The following is an 18,401-nucleotide window of genomic DNA, read 5'->3' on the forward strand; positions in this document are numbered from 1 at the left end:
TTTCAGGTCAAGGAAGACAACATGAGACCATCATCTAATATTTCACAGTCTGTGAGGTAAGAGTCTTATGTACAGCTTCCATTTTATTTTCAATAATAGGCCACTACTATGCACTGACACATTTTCCCCTCTCTGATTTACAACAGACTGCATCCATCTCACAAAGTGACGCCATCCCAAATCCTTCGGGATAGAGTCCACCTGCCTCCAGATACTTGGAATCTTCCGCATGGTATAAACACATTATTTGGGTCTGCTTGTAACTAGTCCAATCAGTTTGGAGTTCTGTTGGAAGCCATATTTTGTCAACAGGTACATCAACCAACTTGAATTCAAACCCCTATAACGTGATCATGGTTGGAGACAGCTGCGTGGGCAAGACATCTTTCATGAAGCGAGCTCAAAACGGGAAATTTTTTCCTGATTTGCCTGCTTCTGCTGGTACAAATCTTATTTTCTTTCGTTGGTGAGAAAATAGAGGCTAACGGGATGTAAACTTGTTTTGAAGGCCTTGATACGTGCTTGTGGACTGTGGTCGTGGATGGCAAAACTGTGGTGCTACAGCTGTGGGATACTGCAGGTCAAGAAAGGTCAGGCTTAATCTTAGTCTACTTCATTAAAAAAAAATATATATATATATATATATATTCTTGACAGTAACCTCCCATGAGAAACCAAAAAGGACACGCTATAATGTTCAATGATGGCAGTGTCCCAGAACAAAGTTTTTAAGGATTTACTTTCAAGCACAAATTGACTTGTTTTTTTACCGCTTACAGGGCTTTCCTTCAACTCTTTGGTTGTCAATAACGGTGCTAGGTGTCCAATCTATTTTGACTGGGAGGGGTCTATGAATGTTTTTCGTCAAATGTAGCAAATGGATGGAATTCACAAAGTCATGTCTACCATTTACTTCTTGGGAGATTAATTGATTCCAGAAATGGTTTCGTAACTTGGATTTTTTTTCTTTAGAGACTCATTATATTGAAATGCAGTAAGATTCCCAATCAAAATCCATAACAGTTCCCCCTCAAATCCATAACAATTGATAAAGGTGTGACAATTTTCTATGAAATCTCCAATGCGATGGAATTGCAAGTGTGTAGGTGTAGGCAAAAGTGTAGTCTCTTGGTTGGCGCAGAGGTTAGTTCACTGGATTCCTGTCCAGGAGATCTGGGTTCAATTCCTGGTCGGTACACATTTTCACTTAGTTGTTTCTGCCGTCGTTTGGCTGAAAATACTTGGAAAGAAGAAATGATCAATGGAATAAGACGAAGGGGGAAAATAAAGAAAAATCTTTTTAATTTATATTAAACACTTAGTCATACTTTTCAGCAAAAGGTTATATTCCTTATATTGAAGGACCTGTCTGTGCACAAGACTTAAAAAACAACATAGTATAGTAAGGCTATTTTACTTAACATTCGACATAGTAAATGTTGGAAACATTTTCTCTTAATTATTTCTAGATATTTGTAGTCAATGATGACAAAGAAAAGTGTGGCCAATTGGTGGCATAGTGGTTAACTCACCGGACTCCCACCTGGGAGACTATGGTTCGAATCCCGGTCAGGAAACATTTTCTCTTAATTGTTTCTATGTACTTGTAGTCAATAACTTCCAATGATGACCATGGAAAGTGTACCTAAAGTGTAGCCTAGTGGTTAACTCACCTGTCTTTCGTCCAGATGGGTGTGGGTTCAATTCCCGGTTGGGAAACACTTTTTCACTTAGTTATTTCTGTGGACTTCTTGGAAAGACACTCAAATGATTAGTGAAGAAAGTGTAGTCACTTGGTTGGCGCAGAGGTTAGTTCACAGGACTCCTGACTGGGAGACCTTGGTTCGAATCCCGGTCAAGACACTTTTTCACTTAGTCATTTCTGTGGACTTCTTGGAAAGACACTCAAATGATTACATAGAAAAGTGTAGTCACTTGGTTGGCGCAGAGGTTAGTTCACAGGACTCCCGTGTGGGAGACCTGGGTTCGATTCCCGCTGTCGCCCTTTGGCTGATCACCGAAGCAAGTGGTCTGGAAATTGGAATAAGAAGAAGAAGAAAAAAAAAGAAAAACTTTTTAATTTTTATTAAACACTTAGTCATACTTTTCAGCAAAAGGTTATATTCCGAACTGCCTTCGGCAGTTCGGAAGACACTTGATGGACCTGTATGTGCGAAAGGCGTTCTCGGGTCGGCCTTCGGCCGACCCTCGACCGCTTGCTTGGTCAGTGAACCGCCGACACCGGGAAGCGAACTCACGTTCTCTCGGTGCAAAGGCGAGTGTGCAACCCACTACACCAACTCGTGCCCCACTTATACATAGGTGTTGAAACATTTTATCCAAGGAAATGGGGTTAAACACTTAGTCATTTTTTGGACAAAATGCTTCATCCACCATTGAAGACTTATTAAGTTAAACACTTAGGCATTTTAACTTATTCTTTTAACTGAATATTTGGAAAATCTTTGCCGGCACTGGGAATTGAACCCAGGACCACACCGGTGGCAGACTGATGACTTAGCCACTGGGCCACCAACCTGTGAGAGAAAGCAGTAGTACTTATAGTTTTATCCAAGGAAATGGGGTGAAACACTTAGACATTTTTTGGACAAAATGCTTCATCCACCACTGAATACTTATTCAGTTAGACACTTAGACATAAATGCTTATTCTTTTAACTGAATAACATTGGGAAAATCTTTGCCTGCACTGGAATTTGAACCCAGGTCCTCAGATGTGGGAGACTGATGACTTAACCACTGGGCCACCACCCGGTGATAGAAAGCAGTAGTACTTGTACTTTTATCTTTTTCATTTACCTGAATAATACTGGGAAAATTTTTGCAAGCCCTGGGATTTGAACCCAGGACCACAGATGTGGAAGACTGATGACTTAGCCACTGGTCCACCACCCGGTGAGAGAAAACAGTACTCTTGTACTTTTATCTTTTTCATTTACCTGAATAATAGTGGGAAAATCTTTGCATGGACTAGGACTTAAACCCATGACTATATAGGCAGGAGACTGATGACTTAACCACTCGTCCACCACTGTCCAAGAGCAGGCAGTAGTATTTGTTGTTTTGTCTTTTCTTAAAAAAAAAAAAACACTTATACATGGTCATTGGAAGGTTTAATTTAAGGAAAGTCTTTTTTAATGGCAAAATGACTTATTCACTGGGCCACCAATTTTAAAGAGTATGCAGTAGTACTTGTTCTTTTCCCTGAATAATAGTGGGGAAATCTTTGCAAGCACTAAGATTTGAACCAGTACATGTTAGGCTTTTGAAAGACTTTAGTTTGAATCCATTGCAGGACTTGAACACTATCCAAAAATAAATCCCTTGTTTTATAACTGTCCTAATGGGATTGCCCTGCTTGTGGTCATCTTGTGTAATCGTAGGGATTGCATGATTACATTTTCCAGGAAAGAATGTTTCAGGATTTTTTCTGGGAATTGGACAAGCTACAGTCAGCAGACATTCAAAACAACAACCAACTTCTCAGCTGTTACTCTCATTAGACAGATTAGTTGTAACTGTTGATTTTATTTGTATAGAAAAAATATATATTTTGATGTGTTCCCTAAATTTCCAATTTTGTATGACCTTTAAAGGTTTCGCAGTATCACCAAGCAGATATTCCATAGAGCGCATGCATTTCTGCTGATGTACGACATCACCTCTTCTCAAAGTTTCGCTGCAGTCCATTACTGGGCAACTTGCATTCAGGTGAGTTGTGCATTTTAGAGTACTGTCCACAAAATATTTCCATTAGGGGAAAACTCTTGTTTTCAGTTTAAATAGGTATTTAATTAATTATATATCCAGAGTATCCAGAGTGTTTTGCTTGGTCAATGACAATCAAAAGTCATGCTCAAATTTGTTCCAAATTCTTTTTTCAGGAAGGAACTGTGGAAAATGTTCCTGTTTTACTTATTGGAAATAAAAATGATAGTGCAGCACGTCAAGTCACTATTGAGGAGGGTCAAAATGTTGCAAAGGTAAGTATTGGCATTATTAGTGTTTCGATCTTTTCTGAGAAATCAAAATACTTGGCGCTTCTTTTAATAGGAGTTTGAAATGGACTGCATGGAGTGCAGTGCCGTCAATGGCGACAACGTGATTCAGTCTTTGGAAGCAGTTGCCAGGTAATTGACCTTCTAAGTTTGTAGGTGACAATTAAGAAATAATTGTCAAAGTTTTTGTGCGTCACTTAACTATCTGTTGTTGCCAGATTATTGACTCAGAAAGAAGACAGAAGAGAGGAAACACTGCTGTTGCATAAAGAAACCCCAAAGAAGAAATCAGGATGTTGCTAAACTGAGGACAAAGAAGAGTTTTGATCAGATTAAGTTCAATATTATTTAATTATATAAATTAATGGAAAAACTAAATCTTATTCTGATTAAATAAAAGAAAATATGAAAAATCTACAGAACAAAAACTCTTTTTTTTGGAGTTTCTTGGGCATTGTTCTCACTTTGGACATTGTGTTCTTTTGCAGGTATGGTGAACATGACAACAATGCGATGATGTCATCACACGCAAATGTTAACACTGTCTGTCACCACTCCAAATTCTTATCTTGAGGCTATCAAGTCCTGTTTAAGTGGTTCAAGCTTCATGTTCCTTAACTTCTCTGTCAAACTGCTTTTGTTGAATTATCTTTGCAATCTCAGTCCTAAATGGAAGGGACAGTATGTTTTCCTGAGCGAGGCGGTTTTGCCGCACTGCACGCATGATCTCATCAGGCGTCCACTGACTCCGGGTAAGCGCCTGCTGCAGTGTGAAATCACCATCTCTCGTGCGTCGAACTCCCTTACAGAGTGCCGTACTTCTTAATTCAAGGCCTATCTCGTGTACCACTTTGCGTAGGTATTTCTGCGTTTCATTCAAGCACTGCACTTCTGGAAAGACATTTGAACAAACGGCAATGAGTAATACCTGATAAATTGGTGTGTCAATGGCAATTTTAATTGATGTATTACCCAGAGTGAAGTTGGGTGGCTCAAAGCGGATGCACCTCAAACCCATCAAAATTGGTGGAGACTTCCCCTCTGGGCCCAGTACGCCTTGCACAGCCATATCATAGGCTTCCTGTGACTGCATGTCTACATTGGCATACCTGTGGAGGATGAACAATCACATTAATTAATGAGCTTTATTAGATATTGTTAGAAAAAGGAGGAAAAATTACTTACAATAACAAAGCCTTTTGATTTGCTCCTTGAAGCATTGCCAAAACTTTGTCCAGTTTATCTTGTGTAATATGATCTGTTGTGCAAACAAATGAGGTGGATTTAGACTTTCTAACAATATTAAGCGTATATTTGCTGCCAACCGTTCCAGTTGCAGTTAGTTAGATGCATGTCATCAACAACGACGCTTGAGTTTAATTACTACCACAAGTACTGTGAAAACGTGCTTGCAGTAATAATAAATATATGGTACACTTCATCCTGTAAATGTGTTTTAATAAATAAACTGGAATTGTACCGAAGACCAGAAGGTCAGAAGAAGGCTAAAGTAAAGCAGAAGAATAAAAACCACAAATTTAAGACTAAAAATATAAATGCAACATCTTAAAAGTTTAACACCTTTTCGACAGTACTGCAGGAGTACGGCAGAATCAAACAAAAAATGAGTATTGTTCGGTCAATATTCCAAAGTACTACATGAAGCAATTTTCCATACCATAAGTGGATTGTTCCACGATGCGTCCCTTGTGCGAGAAATCATGTGTGGCAGTACCAAATTCGCCCTCCACTGTATAGTCCTGAAAAAAAGCAGTTACCAGTCAAACCATGGGTAAAGTCTGCAGCACAGTAATCCCTCGAATATCACGGTTAATGTACCCTTGTGACTTTTGTGTGGTGAAGGTCATTCAGAGTCTTGTTTCCATTTCCAACACCAATAACTAAAGAGAAATATGAGGTTAAGATGAAATAAGGGATATATATATATATATATACACACATACATATATACATATACTTATTGTGGTATATATCTAAATAAATGTTTTCATTTACTCAGCCTACTTTTGGCTCACCCTGTATATCTTATACATATATTCCTAATTAAAATCATACCCATTACACCAGAGGAAAATGTATCTAAACGATGTCCAACTCCAACACGAATCTGCCGAAATTCTGGGCCAGTCACTGAAACAAAAAAGTAGCAAATAATTATCTCCACATATGAGACAAATTGACATACGAGCTCTGTCCCGGAACGCATTGAGCACGTATCTAGAGGTACCACTGTATTGTGACAATCCTAATTTAAATGATGAAAATGCTAGAGATCCTCCTTATATTTTAACGTTGATTTCTGGTAGTACTTGGAGAACCTGGTATATTTTGAGGAGAAGTTTGAGAAACACATACCCAGAGGATGGTTGGATAGGGCTGGGACGTTAACAGTTGTTAGACTTTTTTGCGTCAAGGTGTCACCGCCTGATGATGGCAGAAAACGGATCTGCTCAGGTAGAGGGAGCGATGGCAACACATTCAAACCTGCAATGGGATCATAGTTTGATATGATCAAATAATTATACGGATACACATTGTGTATAATAAGAAATACTGACCTTCTCGGAGCTTGGTCTCGATGTTGTCCCTCACGTGCTTCCACGAGATACCAGCCGGTTTGTAGACACAGAATAAACCCTCTAACTTTTGGAACATGCGAATTGCAGGAGTTGCCATTGTTTTTCGTACATTAATGAGGCATATGTAACTTTAAAACGAATGATCCAGCTCCCGTTTCGAAATTATTCCGGCACAGAATAACCCGTGAATTATAGTGTGTTTACGGCACACTATACGCGGACGTTGGCTACTATCCTTTAGCGTCCTCTGCTGTATCGGATGTCACACTTCATGTAATTTATTTTTCTTCGCCTGGCGAAATCTCGCGGTACCGAACTTTGGTAATGTCACATTTCAGGCGGATTTTATAGCGAGCTGTGAAGTAGACGGGAGAAAATCTTACAATATTTACAGCAAGTGCAAAGGAGGTGGTCGTGCTGACGTAAGATGTTTTAATATACATGCATATTTTACACTGTTTATGCAGTTTGGATGTTTGTGACCTTGTCTGGATTTGTGTGGTACGTTAAGACATCACATTTTAAACACTCGAGCAGCGTTTCTCGTTTTCCGGGAAATAAAGATCAAGCTTCAATTCAAGCTTAATAACATCGTTCAAAGATTCGCAAAATTCAAATAATTATTTTTAGGAAATATGGGGGTCTTTTTATAAAGCCTTTCCTCCTGAGGTTCATAATTTTGTAATAATCGTTTTATCCACAAGGTGGCAGTGTGACTCAGTAACACTTATAATAAATATCAGGACTACAGTGGACAGCTCCTCTTCTGAAATTGGACTTTTTTTAATGAATTTATATGTAAATGTATTATAATTTGCATAATTTGTTCCACAGCCCAAAAAGTATAATACATTTTTAATGCTGTACATAGCTAAACAAATTATATATTTATATAAACACTATTTAAATTAATGTTAAAACATAACAGTTTGGTTTGAATTGTCTTTTGTTATTTTATTCATCTATTTATATATTTTTTTTACATTTTATATCGATTTTTCGTGAATCACATTGACTTAAGAATGGTTCTTGGTGTTCCCACACTCGAGTTTAATTGAATTGCTACTAGATAACCGACACATTCAGACTGAAATAGTTGAGTTCCCCACATGGCCGAGTTTCATGATTCAGCAGCCTTCATACCACCATTCTCTGCCCATTAGTCAGTGTCTGGACTCAATAATTCTCTAACAAACAAAGTAGTCCCTCATCCTTTTCATATTTCCCCTTTTTACGACATTGCAGAAAATGTCATTGCCACCCCAGGCTACTTTTCAATTATTTTTAAAGGGCGATACTGTTTCTAAAACTTAAAAAAAGACTTGTGTCCCACCATTACAGGTGCCATGCGTGCCCCTCTGCGTTGGGTCCTGTGGGACGTGAAAGACACCCTGCTCAGGGTACGTTCCTCAGTGGCTGAGCAGTATTGCGACGAGGCCAGACGAATGGGCTTAAACCTCGAACCTGCCGAGGTGGACGTCGCTTTCCGTCAAGCTTATCGAAATCATTCCAGACAATTCCCCAACTATGGAATTTCTCAAGGACTGAACGGACACTGGTGGTGGACAGAGGTGGTGAAAGCCACCTTCTCAGAATGCCGAGTGCGTGACCCTGCCTTGCTCAATGAAATGGCTCGTAATCTTTACCAGAATTTCAGCAATGCTAATAATTGGGAGGTAAATGTTTTGGACTTTCTTATGGGTGTTTTTTATGTAGAAAATTTAAAGAACACAAAAGGTTATGTATAGAGAAACCAACTAATATAATGCCTTTTTTGTTTTTAAGTTATTTCCAGATTCAAAGTCGGCTTTGGAAAGCTGCTCCTCACTAGGACTGAAAATGGGAGTGGTTTCCAACTTTGACAACCGTCTAGAAGTCATCTTACGCGGTTGTGGTCTGCTTTCTCACTTCAACTTTCTGCTAACATCAGAAGCAGCAGGTGTAAAGAAACCCCAAGTGGCCATCTTTGAGGAGGCATGCCGAAAGTGCGACGTGCTCCCCACCAGCATCGTCCACGTCGGGGACCATTACACAAACGATTACCTAGCGTCACGCCAGGCCGGAATCCATGGCTTCCTTTTAGATCGAACAAATGACTCTAATAACCATCATAATGTTCCTAAAGAGCACCTGCTCTCATCGTTGGATGATCTCCCAATACGACTTCAGTGGTACATGAAAAAATGATTATTTTTGAGGATTAAAAAATATAAAACAAAACTTTGTCCGTCCTTAAGCAACATCACCATTGTGTCCTTACATGGTAATCAATAATTCCTTCTAGAACTTCCCCCATTTCCACTTCTTTGAATTTATATTTGTGCTGGATTTTAAGTCATTTCCCACCATTTCTTTATGGTTATCATATGAGCACATAAAAATTTCTCCTTTAATCGGGGTGAAGGAAAAAAAATGCAGCCATCTGTTGCCATAAATCATGAATAGTGCCTCATTAAAGATGTTTTTTTTTTTTTAAATTGGGTTGCAATGACTTAACTCCTGATAAAACTACCTTGAACCTATAACAGAAAATTAAAGCAGTTATCACCTATTTGAGATTGTAATTTTTTTTTAATCGCAAAGTACTAGTTCGACTAATTTTACTCTGTATTTATTAAAACTTTGTGGTGATGGTAGCTATTCAGAGATTGTAACAAAACAGCAAAACTCTACACACACACTTCAGCCAAACGTGTTTGTACGACTTAGCAGTGAGAGGACGGCACAGTTTCTTAGCCCTAATAGCTTTGAGAATACTCTTATTTAAACCATCTGGTCCAAGGCAGATAGCGCGAGTGTTTCCCTAGGAGGATCACACGGAACCCAAAGAAGAACTGCAGGGGAAAAGATCAGAATGGCTGTGCGATTGAAAGCAGAGCTTCTTACAGGGGAATCCCCGAGATTGACTCAAGTCCAAGATCACATTTAAGGAGGTCAAGATAGAAGTGTTAGGGTTCAACACAGAAACCACTGATGCACCACTACAGAAATGTAATGACCAGATTGGGCTTCACCTGTGTTTTTTTTTCTTCTACCACTTGATATTTAGACGTTAAGGGATATTGTAGCTCTCCAGGCGAGCTACTTAATTCAAAGCTGGTTTAGAAGCTCAGCCAGACGGCTCTAAAAGGCTCTGAAGAAATCCAATTGTGCAATACTAATGGGATATTAAAGGGGATGCTGGCATCAGGGCAAAAAGAAGAAGAGGTACCATTTGCAATGAGCAACTGAAAATGATTCAAAGCATTTCTAATTCAACTAAAACATCTGGTAAACCAGATCATTTCGTTAGCAATTATTAGTTAAAAATCGATACAATAAGTCTAAGAAACAAATACATCATTACTAACCTATTATATGAAGTAAAAATCTAAGTGAAAAGAAAATAAGGCATTCAGATATTTGCCAGTTTAATTGATAATTTGAAAACAAATGAAATGGGACACCACTGATGTGACAAACCAAATAATAATAATAATCCATTTTCCCTCTTTTATACTGAAAATGCACCGAAAATCTAAAAGATTGAATCTATATACATTTGCACAATTTCACACATCAATGGCGTCCACATTTGAAGACTTACAAAAGCATTCTGCAAACACCAGACACTGTAAACAGAAATAAATGTGTTAACCCTTCACTCTCCTTTGGCATCTGTAATACCAAAACATCCATTTCACAAAAGAAGCTGCCACTATTTTCTGTTTGAAGGTTATCATTTTGTAATCCTTTTGCCTGTTTTGGAGGTTCTTTTTTATGAATTATTTGTTTTATATATATGTTTTGCTGTTTTTAAAACAAACAAATTAAGAGTTCATGCCAAAACACATCACTCAAGTAGACAATTCAAATAAATAGGTGCACCGAAACATAGAAAAGTGCAGATTTTAGGAAATAAGAGCAATTTTGCAGAAAAGTGCTAGTGAATTAAAAGCTACCATAAAATGACAATACACCCATGTGTTGTGTGAGTAATGTGTTTTGGCTTTTGTGTCCTCTTTCCACTTTAAAAATCAAATATGAAAGAACACATTCCAGTTTAGCCAAAGAATCACAAATAAAACGGACAGAATTTGACCCCGGTGTGATTTTTTCTTCTTCTTCTTCCCCCAGATGAATCACATTTAAAGAAACGCATTCCACATCTGAGCTTCATCCATTTAGTAGTCCATCAATTCCCAATTTGTCCAGTGAAATGTGTTTTTTCTTTTGAAATAAAAGACACTAAAAATATAGTTTAAAGTGTTAGCATCATTTTGTGCTCATCGTTCTGAAAAGTGCTCCAAAGTTAATAAAAGACATAAATAGGAATTTAGATCAATGAATTTGGATGGTCCTCCTTCGTTTTTTGCCAAAATCCACACAGGTTGATTCATGTCCCCCCCATTGAAGAGTTCTTGTGAAGTAACTAAACATGGTTTGGCATCTTCTTTGTCCTCTCAAAGAATTCCATGCTTATTTCCACACTGGGCTAGAGTGAATTTCCATATTGCCACCTCGCAAAAAGTCTGAAGTCAATAGGAAGCGATCCAAAAGGAACATCCAACTTATATTGTGTTCTGCCTCAGTCGCACTGAAGACACTTAGACTTAAATGTTTTTTTTTTTACCTTTTAGGAGGCATACTTAAGACCTGACAGTTGAAGGAAGCACCAGGTTGAAGATCCACATTGGTATTCTATCCTATCACACCACTAGAGGGAAAACAAAAAGAGGTCCCATTCATTGAATAATACAATCTTGTTTGGAGCAACAGTAGCTAAGCATAAAAATCATTATTCATTGGAAATCATTTAAATTGTGTGTGTCACGTGTTCACAACAAACGTGTTTATACAATCAGAAGGGTTATCTCAATATTTCCTATAACATGACTAAAATTAAATTTGCAAGTTAGGATCACCCTCTAATAACTTGTCATAGTTTGGTTGGGCTTGCAACATAAACTTCATGAGAAGGACCCAGAGCTGATAGAAATATCAGAAGTAATACTGAAAAAAATGGAGCTGGTATATGATTTGGAAGTGATTTTAAATGAGATTGACTATTTGGTGTCTTGTTTAGAACAAAGTTATGTTTTATATGCTAGGTTGACAGATTGCACCTGTTGTATTCTGTTTTATTACAAAGAATTTAAAACCTGTTCTTAGGTTCTGATAAAATAAATTTGTATGTTTTTTTTACCTAATTGTGCATTTTGGGTTAAATCAGGGCTTCTCAAAGTGGGGTAGGGTAGCTTTTGACTTAAGAAAACATACTTTTTGCTAGACTAGAATATTAAGTGTCATTGCACATTTACTTAATGGATAGTGGTGGCGTGTTTACTTGAAATTTTATATAAAATTAATATTTTTGGTTAGGGGGGCGCAACAGAAAATCATCGGGAAACAGTTAATTTTGAGTCAGTGTTCTTTGAAATGATGTCAATGTAAACATAGAGAAGAAGGAATGAGGTACCGCTTTCAGAAGGATAGCATGGTGCTCTGTGCTTCTGTGTGCAAATAGGTTTTTCTTGGATGAAGTAATGATGATGGCGTCTTCTCTTTCGGCATTCCTGCCTCCACCAGCAACTGGAATGAGGAGAGCAATGAAAATAAACACAAAGACATCGTGTGAGTGGGTGTGTTTTTGTTATGTTGCTTACTTTAGCAATGTGCAGACCACTATGATAACGACACATCCAATCACACACAAAACCAACACGGTGGCAACGGTTTGCTGACGATTTTTGGTGGCCACAACAGCCAGCAGGTCGGCATGTTCGCATCTCCTCCCGACAAAGCCAGGATGACATCTGCAAGATCAAAGATAGGATGGAATGATTCATTTTAAGAATATTTTCATCTCAGCTAATCAAACACTTGATACTTGAGGGTCAAAAACTTTCTCACATACTCATCACAAACTCACACATTATTATTGTATAACCCAATACTCAGGAATTATTTTCATTCCTAAATGAACTTAAATGAAGTCTGATTATAATCATTAGAATACATTTGAATTGTCAGTGTCAACGGATAACTGCCAAATTATGCCGTCATGTTTTAAAATCGGAGCTTGTCCACCTATCAGAACACAGAGAAAAAGTATTCCATATTTAAAAGTTTCTGAATTGTGAAATTATTTGTTCCAAAAATTATCAGTGATATTTACTATATGATTTTAGCCTGCGTGAAGACCCTTTACATTTTATGACTTCTTACAATATTAATAAGGAATGAGTACAAAAATCAAAATGCAACACCTTTCTAAAAATATATATAAATAAAAAAAAAATAAAAAAAAATCACCGGAGACTTAGTTTCCCTTCATTAAAATTCCCTGGAAATCACATGTCCAATCACTTAGAGAATGGACGCCAGGGACAAAGCACAAGGTTCTTGCCAACAGCATCCTTATGACGCCATATGTCTCTCTACAAATAATAATCTTACAGCTGATTTAAAATATAAGAATAAAGGAGGACAATAAAAGGTTCATATTCGCACTCAATGTGTTTTTCCATACATTTGACAGAGTGCTTTTTTTTTTAAATAGACTTACATGCATGCAGGTGTGTCCTCCAATGTCAGGTAGCGGCACGTTCCGTGGAAACAGAAGTGGCGATGGGAGTCAGGACAGTTATCAAAATGAGAGCGAACGGCCGCCGCCACAAACTCTAACAGGTGATTAAACACAAACAAGCACATAATGTCTGTGATGCTAAAGAGTTACAAATCAAATCAGTCATCTCTAATTGAGCTTGGACAAACAACATTGACCCAGGTGACTATCATGAATGTAAAAATAGCTTAAGCCTGAAGGGGGGATGTGGGTTAGCATTGTACTCTACAGTATGTTCCAAATTCTAAAGCTGATATACACGCTATCCACTGTGGGACCCAAGTCTTTTATGTGTAGATCTATGCTGATTTTGCTTAGATCCGCCACACTACCTGGGAGCGGCAATTTTATGGGCGAAGTCATAGATAACAAAACAAACCCTCTTTTCAAAAACGGGGGCTTCGTTTTTCATCCTAACAATGGAATTAAAACGCCCTATTACGTAAACGCCCTGGTAAAAAAGGCGAATTGTTCACCCTTTTTTTTCTTCTCTTTAAATTAGCCATACAGTCAGACAAATTCCAACATAGCTAACTCAGATTGGAGTCAATGTTCTGCTAAAAAGATGTCATTGTCTCACATTTTAAGGCTAAGTTGAGTTTTCCCTCAGAAATTCTCATTCCATTCTGACGCTACATGCATTGTTTTCGACTGTCGGGTTCCGTAAAAAAGCCTTCTGTTGTCTGGGAGTCATCGTTCTATACCCACCCCTCTCCTCTTCCATAGTATTTTACGAAGTACTAAGTAGAGGCACACTGGGATAGGATTCATCCAGCCTCAAGGGGAGGGGGGAAGAGAGGTGCTATGCAGATCATCTTGCAGCGGCTTTTGTGTTGAAAAAGCAGCTCAAGTTAAAGCGCCATAATTGTTGATGCACCATGAGGCAAAGAGGATCAATTAACTATCAGCTAGAAACATATTGTCCACTGTCAGTGGATGATTAAGTAGACACACCCACTTCCAATGCAAGGATTTTGTTAATGGAGAAAAAGGGAGACTGTGTGATTAGTTTTGTTACTCACTTTTCACTGGAGGGATGCTGCTAGTAGTCGTGGTACTAGTCACTGTGGCCTGAGAGTTTGTTGGAGTGGTAATTGGTGTTGTTGCCCCTTCGGGTACTTCACTACTGCTAGCGGAGGCGTACCCCGGGGACGAAGAAATGGTAGGGATGGTGGGGTGCAATTGACTCCGCTGTGTTCCAAATAAAACGTTTGAACCTGTAAAAAACAAAGAAACGGAAGAACTGTTTCAAAAATAGACCAATGCTGAATGTGGTGGTCAATTGCACACTGACTTGACTTTGGTAAGAAATACATTATAAAAAAATCCATTGTTTAGGTAATAAGATATCATTATTTCAATCCATATATACTGCGATTTTTCTTTTCATCTCCTTCCACAATGCCTCAAGTTAAAATATTAACTGTAGACACTGTAGTGGCTGGATGTACAATATTGAGCCATGTACTCATTGTCCGTATTGTAGAAAATAGCCAAAACAATCACATGGACATTCTGCATTTGTCGCAAAGCCTCGGTAAAAGTCAAAAAAGGCTACCGGATTACGCAAGAATGAGGATGAAAGTTACTGAAAGTAAATGAAGTGCAAATATTTAATAAAAAATTTCGTGCAAAGCTGTTTATCCAGCCTGAGTTTACAAAGTGAGAAGAAATTTTCTTCATTTCATTAGGTCCTCTAAGGCTTTGATAGTCAGATTTTTTTCTCCTATAAGTGGTGAATACATACTAATGTATGTTTCCCATCATATAACAGAGTTGAATGAGAACCCACAATTAGAGAAGATATGACAATACATTTTCATAAATCATACAGCCCTGTTCATATGTCAGATGTCCATTTAAAAAAAACAACTCTTAAAGGGATGCGTGGTAAGGAAAATGAATGAATGAATATCATGCAAACTTGCATTTATGTCCATGAAAATGCATTTCCTCTTCTTTAATTATTGTTATACACATTAAAAAATATATTAAAACCTATTTATGTCCATAAAAACATTTCCTCCATTCTACTTTTATTGGAATTATACACTAAAAACTATTAACTACCATGCAGACATTTTAATTTTAGTGAAGGAAATGGTTTTACATGATGTTGGAATATTTAAATTCAAATTTTTGAATTTTTTTTCTCTATTTGCACAAACGGGGAAGCCTTTTCAAACAGAAGATCTGGGTAAGTTCAAAGCTAAGGAGAAACATTCAAAGTCATAATAAATAAGATAGCAGACGCCACCTATCATGCTAAATGCCTTTGACTTGATCTCCCTCATTTTTCCATATTCAAGTAGGCTTTTCTTAACATGCAGTTTCTTTCCAGAAGGTTTCTTGAACAAACATTTATGCTAACAGTGCCAATTATTTGGAGCTGTTCAAAATTCGGTCTTTTTTAGTATAACTGAAGAAAAATCCACCATATTTGCCCTATTGAAATATCTTGTTAATCAAGCTCACTTGCAGTGGTGGAGATGGTCGCATGATGGTTTCCTGAGGTGTTGAGAACATGAGTGGCAGCAACGTTATTTTCCCCCGTTGCTAAGGTGCTCTGTCCAGCTCCTATTGTAAACAGCGAACCTTTGAAGAAAGAACAAACACAGTTATAGAATGAAAAACAAAAGACAAACATCACAATAGGTCCAACCAAGCACTAAAGAAGACAGAAGTTGACTGAATACATATAATATACTTTCATAAATATGAGATTTTTGTCAGGAAAATGGTTTTGTATGTACATCACCATTCTGAAAAAAAAACTAGCCTACACAAACATTGAAAAACAGGTGATGCATATCAGGTTGTCTTTGTCAAATAACCCCAGGCTCAAAAAGTAGACAGTCATGAGCTTGTAACCTGGACTTCAGGGTGATCTGATACTTCATTGGGAGGGGAGAACCAGAGTCCATCAATACAACAAATGGGGTCAACCAGCCACTAAAAGGATGAGACTGAAGTTCTAAAAATATACGAGTGTTTCACACGCAATCTGTGACAACCATCCCATGGAAACACGTCTTACCAAAGACACCAAGGAAAAAAAAAATACTGTTTTACTAGACTTAGACACAATTTAATAACTAAATTAATTAAAGCTAAAAAAATATAATTTCAGTTATTGTCACATTGTGTTTTCATTGGCATCAAGTATTATTTTAGTTGTAATAGTAAACGTTTCTAACATTTTGGTTATAGATGAAGGAATATTACTATTATTATACTTTATTCATCCCATATTCTGGAAATTTTACTGTCACAATAGCATTAGGGTGAGAATACAGAAACAGGGAAATACATTTTTAGACATAAATAAGTTAATCAATAGATAAATATAAATATAATATAATATGAATACATATCAATACAGTTAACTGTATTTCAACAATACAATAATAGACAAATAGAATCTGATATTACCCAATTGATCATTTAATAAAACAGCATTTTTATTGTAAGGGTGTGCAGGTGTACGGTACCTAATATTATCACCAGATTTTGAAATCATATGTAAAAGCAGACGCAATCGTGATCGAAATATTGTCCAGTGAGTTTATTTTAAGTAGACATAGACTTATCAATTGATAAAACTTGTTTAAAAACGAAAAAGGATGAATTTGACAAAAAATTGCACACTCACCACTTATGAGGAAAATTATATCCCACAATATCCGAGTCATGATGACTGGCTAAGTGGTCTCAACTAACTTGTCGCCAGTTTGCTCGTAAATTGTGCTGAAAAGGCGCACTTAGGCATCCGCAAAAGAACATTTAAACTCACTGATGGCGTGCGTACACATACAAGCACGCGCTCCAGAAATATTTCGCGGAAAACTAATCCGAATGATGTCGTGGAGGATCTTTAAACACGTGCTTTCAATTGAGGAATCCAGTGAAAGAACCCCTGAGGCGGGCCAATCAGAGGTGAGCACCTTATCAGGGTGGCACCTCATTGGTCACACCCTGCATGCCAACTTTTACTTTGGCAAGAAACTCCCACATCCTTATTGTTAACATCTCGTGAGTTCTCTCATTTTGTGTCATTTATATTTCAGCCACTGTTCATTAAATGATGCATTTCTTTTATCCAGAATACATATTAAACCCCAAAAATGTGCAATTTACATATTGTTCTTTCTTTGGCATAATTATACATGACCGGTGCAAAAGAAAAGAAAACCTGACACCTGGTGAATTTTAGATGGTATTGCAGGTCAACCACTGTATGGACCAAATATATCCAATACTAAAATTAATAAAATAAGGAAGCATCTTTTACAATATGCGAAGAGAAATAACTAACAGTGCACGTTATATAGGCTTTTGCATTGCAATTTATTGGATCCTCGTCTCCATAGCATCATGAGACTCAATAACAGAGTACAAAAAAACCCAAAGATTTATACTGTATAAAAGTCTGCTGCTTATACGGAAATTTGTCCAAATATGTGATAACAAAACATGTAGCGCACGTTTGAAAAGCTTTTTTTTTTCTTTTGTATGCGTGTTTAATATGACCATATACTAATACCAAGTTCTGACTGTACATTTTCTCTGTGGTTTGTAAAAAAAAAACAAATTACAAAAAAAAAATATGTTAAAAAGTTCCAATTTAAGTCACGATACAATTCTCAGAAATACAACCTTTAAATCCACTGCTGTGCACAATCAGAACGTGGAAGGCACTTTGCAACAGATTACAAAAAAAGCCAAACATTTCAATTTAAAGGAAACTTTTACAATTAAGTACCAATGTGAGTGAAGCAAAAATCACTGTCCTCCAATCTCAGCACAAGCCTTAAAGTGGATTGCAAGAAAATATCAAAAACGATCAAGCGGCTTACATTGTGAGCGCGCATAGTTGATTGACACACAGCCAAAAATTGTAATGCAACATAATTTAACAAGCTTCTAGCACAACAAAGCAAAACAACTTGCTTATGTACAGGTCCACTAGTAACAAAACCTCATTGATTCGGTCAATATTTAGATATATTTATAGTATGTGCATATGAATGGTGTATATATATACACTTATTACACTTCACTATATCAGCATAAATAATATTGAAACAGACAATACAGTAAAACTCTATTCAAAACATAAAGAAGATGGAACATAAACGCACCTGACTTGGTGTAGCAATGTTGGTCAATGCAAAAG

At 37.3% G+C, this 18,401-nt stretch overlaps 4 protein-coding genes across 4 annotated transcripts; 2 read left to right on the forward strand and 2 right to left on the reverse strand.

Annotated features, from left to right (window-relative positions):
- The first annotated feature begins 1 nt into the window (after position 1).
- On the forward strand, positions 2-4,586 carry rab44 (RAB44, member RAS oncogene family). Its single transcript, XM_077726751.1, has 8 exons — positions 2-56; positions 147-232; positions 313-441; positions 509-590; positions 3,617-3,731; positions 3,905-4,003; positions 4,074-4,150; positions 4,237-4,586. Exons 1-8 carry the CDS (start codon positions 22-24, stop codon positions 4,319-4,321), a joined length of 708 nt encoding a protein of 235 aa, XP_077582877.1. The 5' UTR covers positions 2-21; the 3' UTR covers positions 4,322-4,586.
- trub2 (TruB pseudouridine (psi) synthase family member 2) lies at positions 4,351-6,922 on the reverse strand. Its single transcript, XM_077726748.1, has 8 exons — positions 6,598-6,922; positions 6,395-6,523; positions 6,095-6,169; positions 5,858-5,919; positions 5,697-5,778; positions 5,204-5,276; positions 4,991-5,127; positions 4,351-4,909 (listed from the first exon to the last, which is right to left on the reverse strand). The coding sequence occupies exons 1-8, from the start codon at positions 6,713-6,715 to the stop codon at positions 4,617-4,619; spliced, it is 969 nt and encodes a 322-aa protein (XP_077582874.1). The 5' UTR covers positions 6,716-6,922; the 3' UTR covers positions 4,351-4,616.
- hdhd3 (haloacid dehalogenase-like hydrolase domain containing 3) lies at positions 6,881-9,169 on the forward strand. Its single transcript, XM_077726749.1, has 3 exons — positions 6,881-7,040; positions 7,960-8,294; positions 8,404-9,169. Exons 2-3 carry the CDS (start codon positions 7,965-7,967, stop codon positions 8,803-8,805), a joined length of 732 nt encoding a protein of 243 aa, XP_077582875.1. The 5' UTR covers positions 6,881-7,040; positions 7,960-7,964; the 3' UTR covers positions 8,806-9,169.
- An 842-nt stretch (positions 9,170-10,011) lies between these two features.
- tgfa (transforming growth factor, alpha) lies at positions 10,012-17,138 on the reverse strand. The gene is made up of 7 exons (XM_077727269.1): positions 16,878-17,138; positions 15,701-15,820; positions 14,248-14,442; positions 13,166-13,280; positions 12,264-12,413; positions 12,077-12,189; positions 10,012-11,314 (listed from the first exon to the last, which is right to left on the reverse strand). The coding sequence occupies exons 1-7, from the start codon at positions 16,915-16,917 to the stop codon at positions 11,307-11,309; spliced, it is 741 nt and encodes a 246-aa protein (XP_077583395.1). The 5' UTR covers positions 16,918-17,138; the 3' UTR covers positions 10,012-11,306.
- Positions 17,139-18,401: the final 1,263 nt, after the last annotated feature.

The sequence above is a fragment of the Stigmatopora nigra genome, chromosome 10 (genome assembly GCF_051989575.1).
Source record: "Stigmatopora nigra isolate UIUO_SnigA chromosome 10, RoL_Snig_1.1, whole genome shotgun sequence".
Classification (NCBI taxonomy): domain Eukaryota; kingdom Metazoa; phylum Chordata; class Actinopteri; order Syngnathiformes; family Syngnathidae; genus Stigmatopora; species Stigmatopora nigra.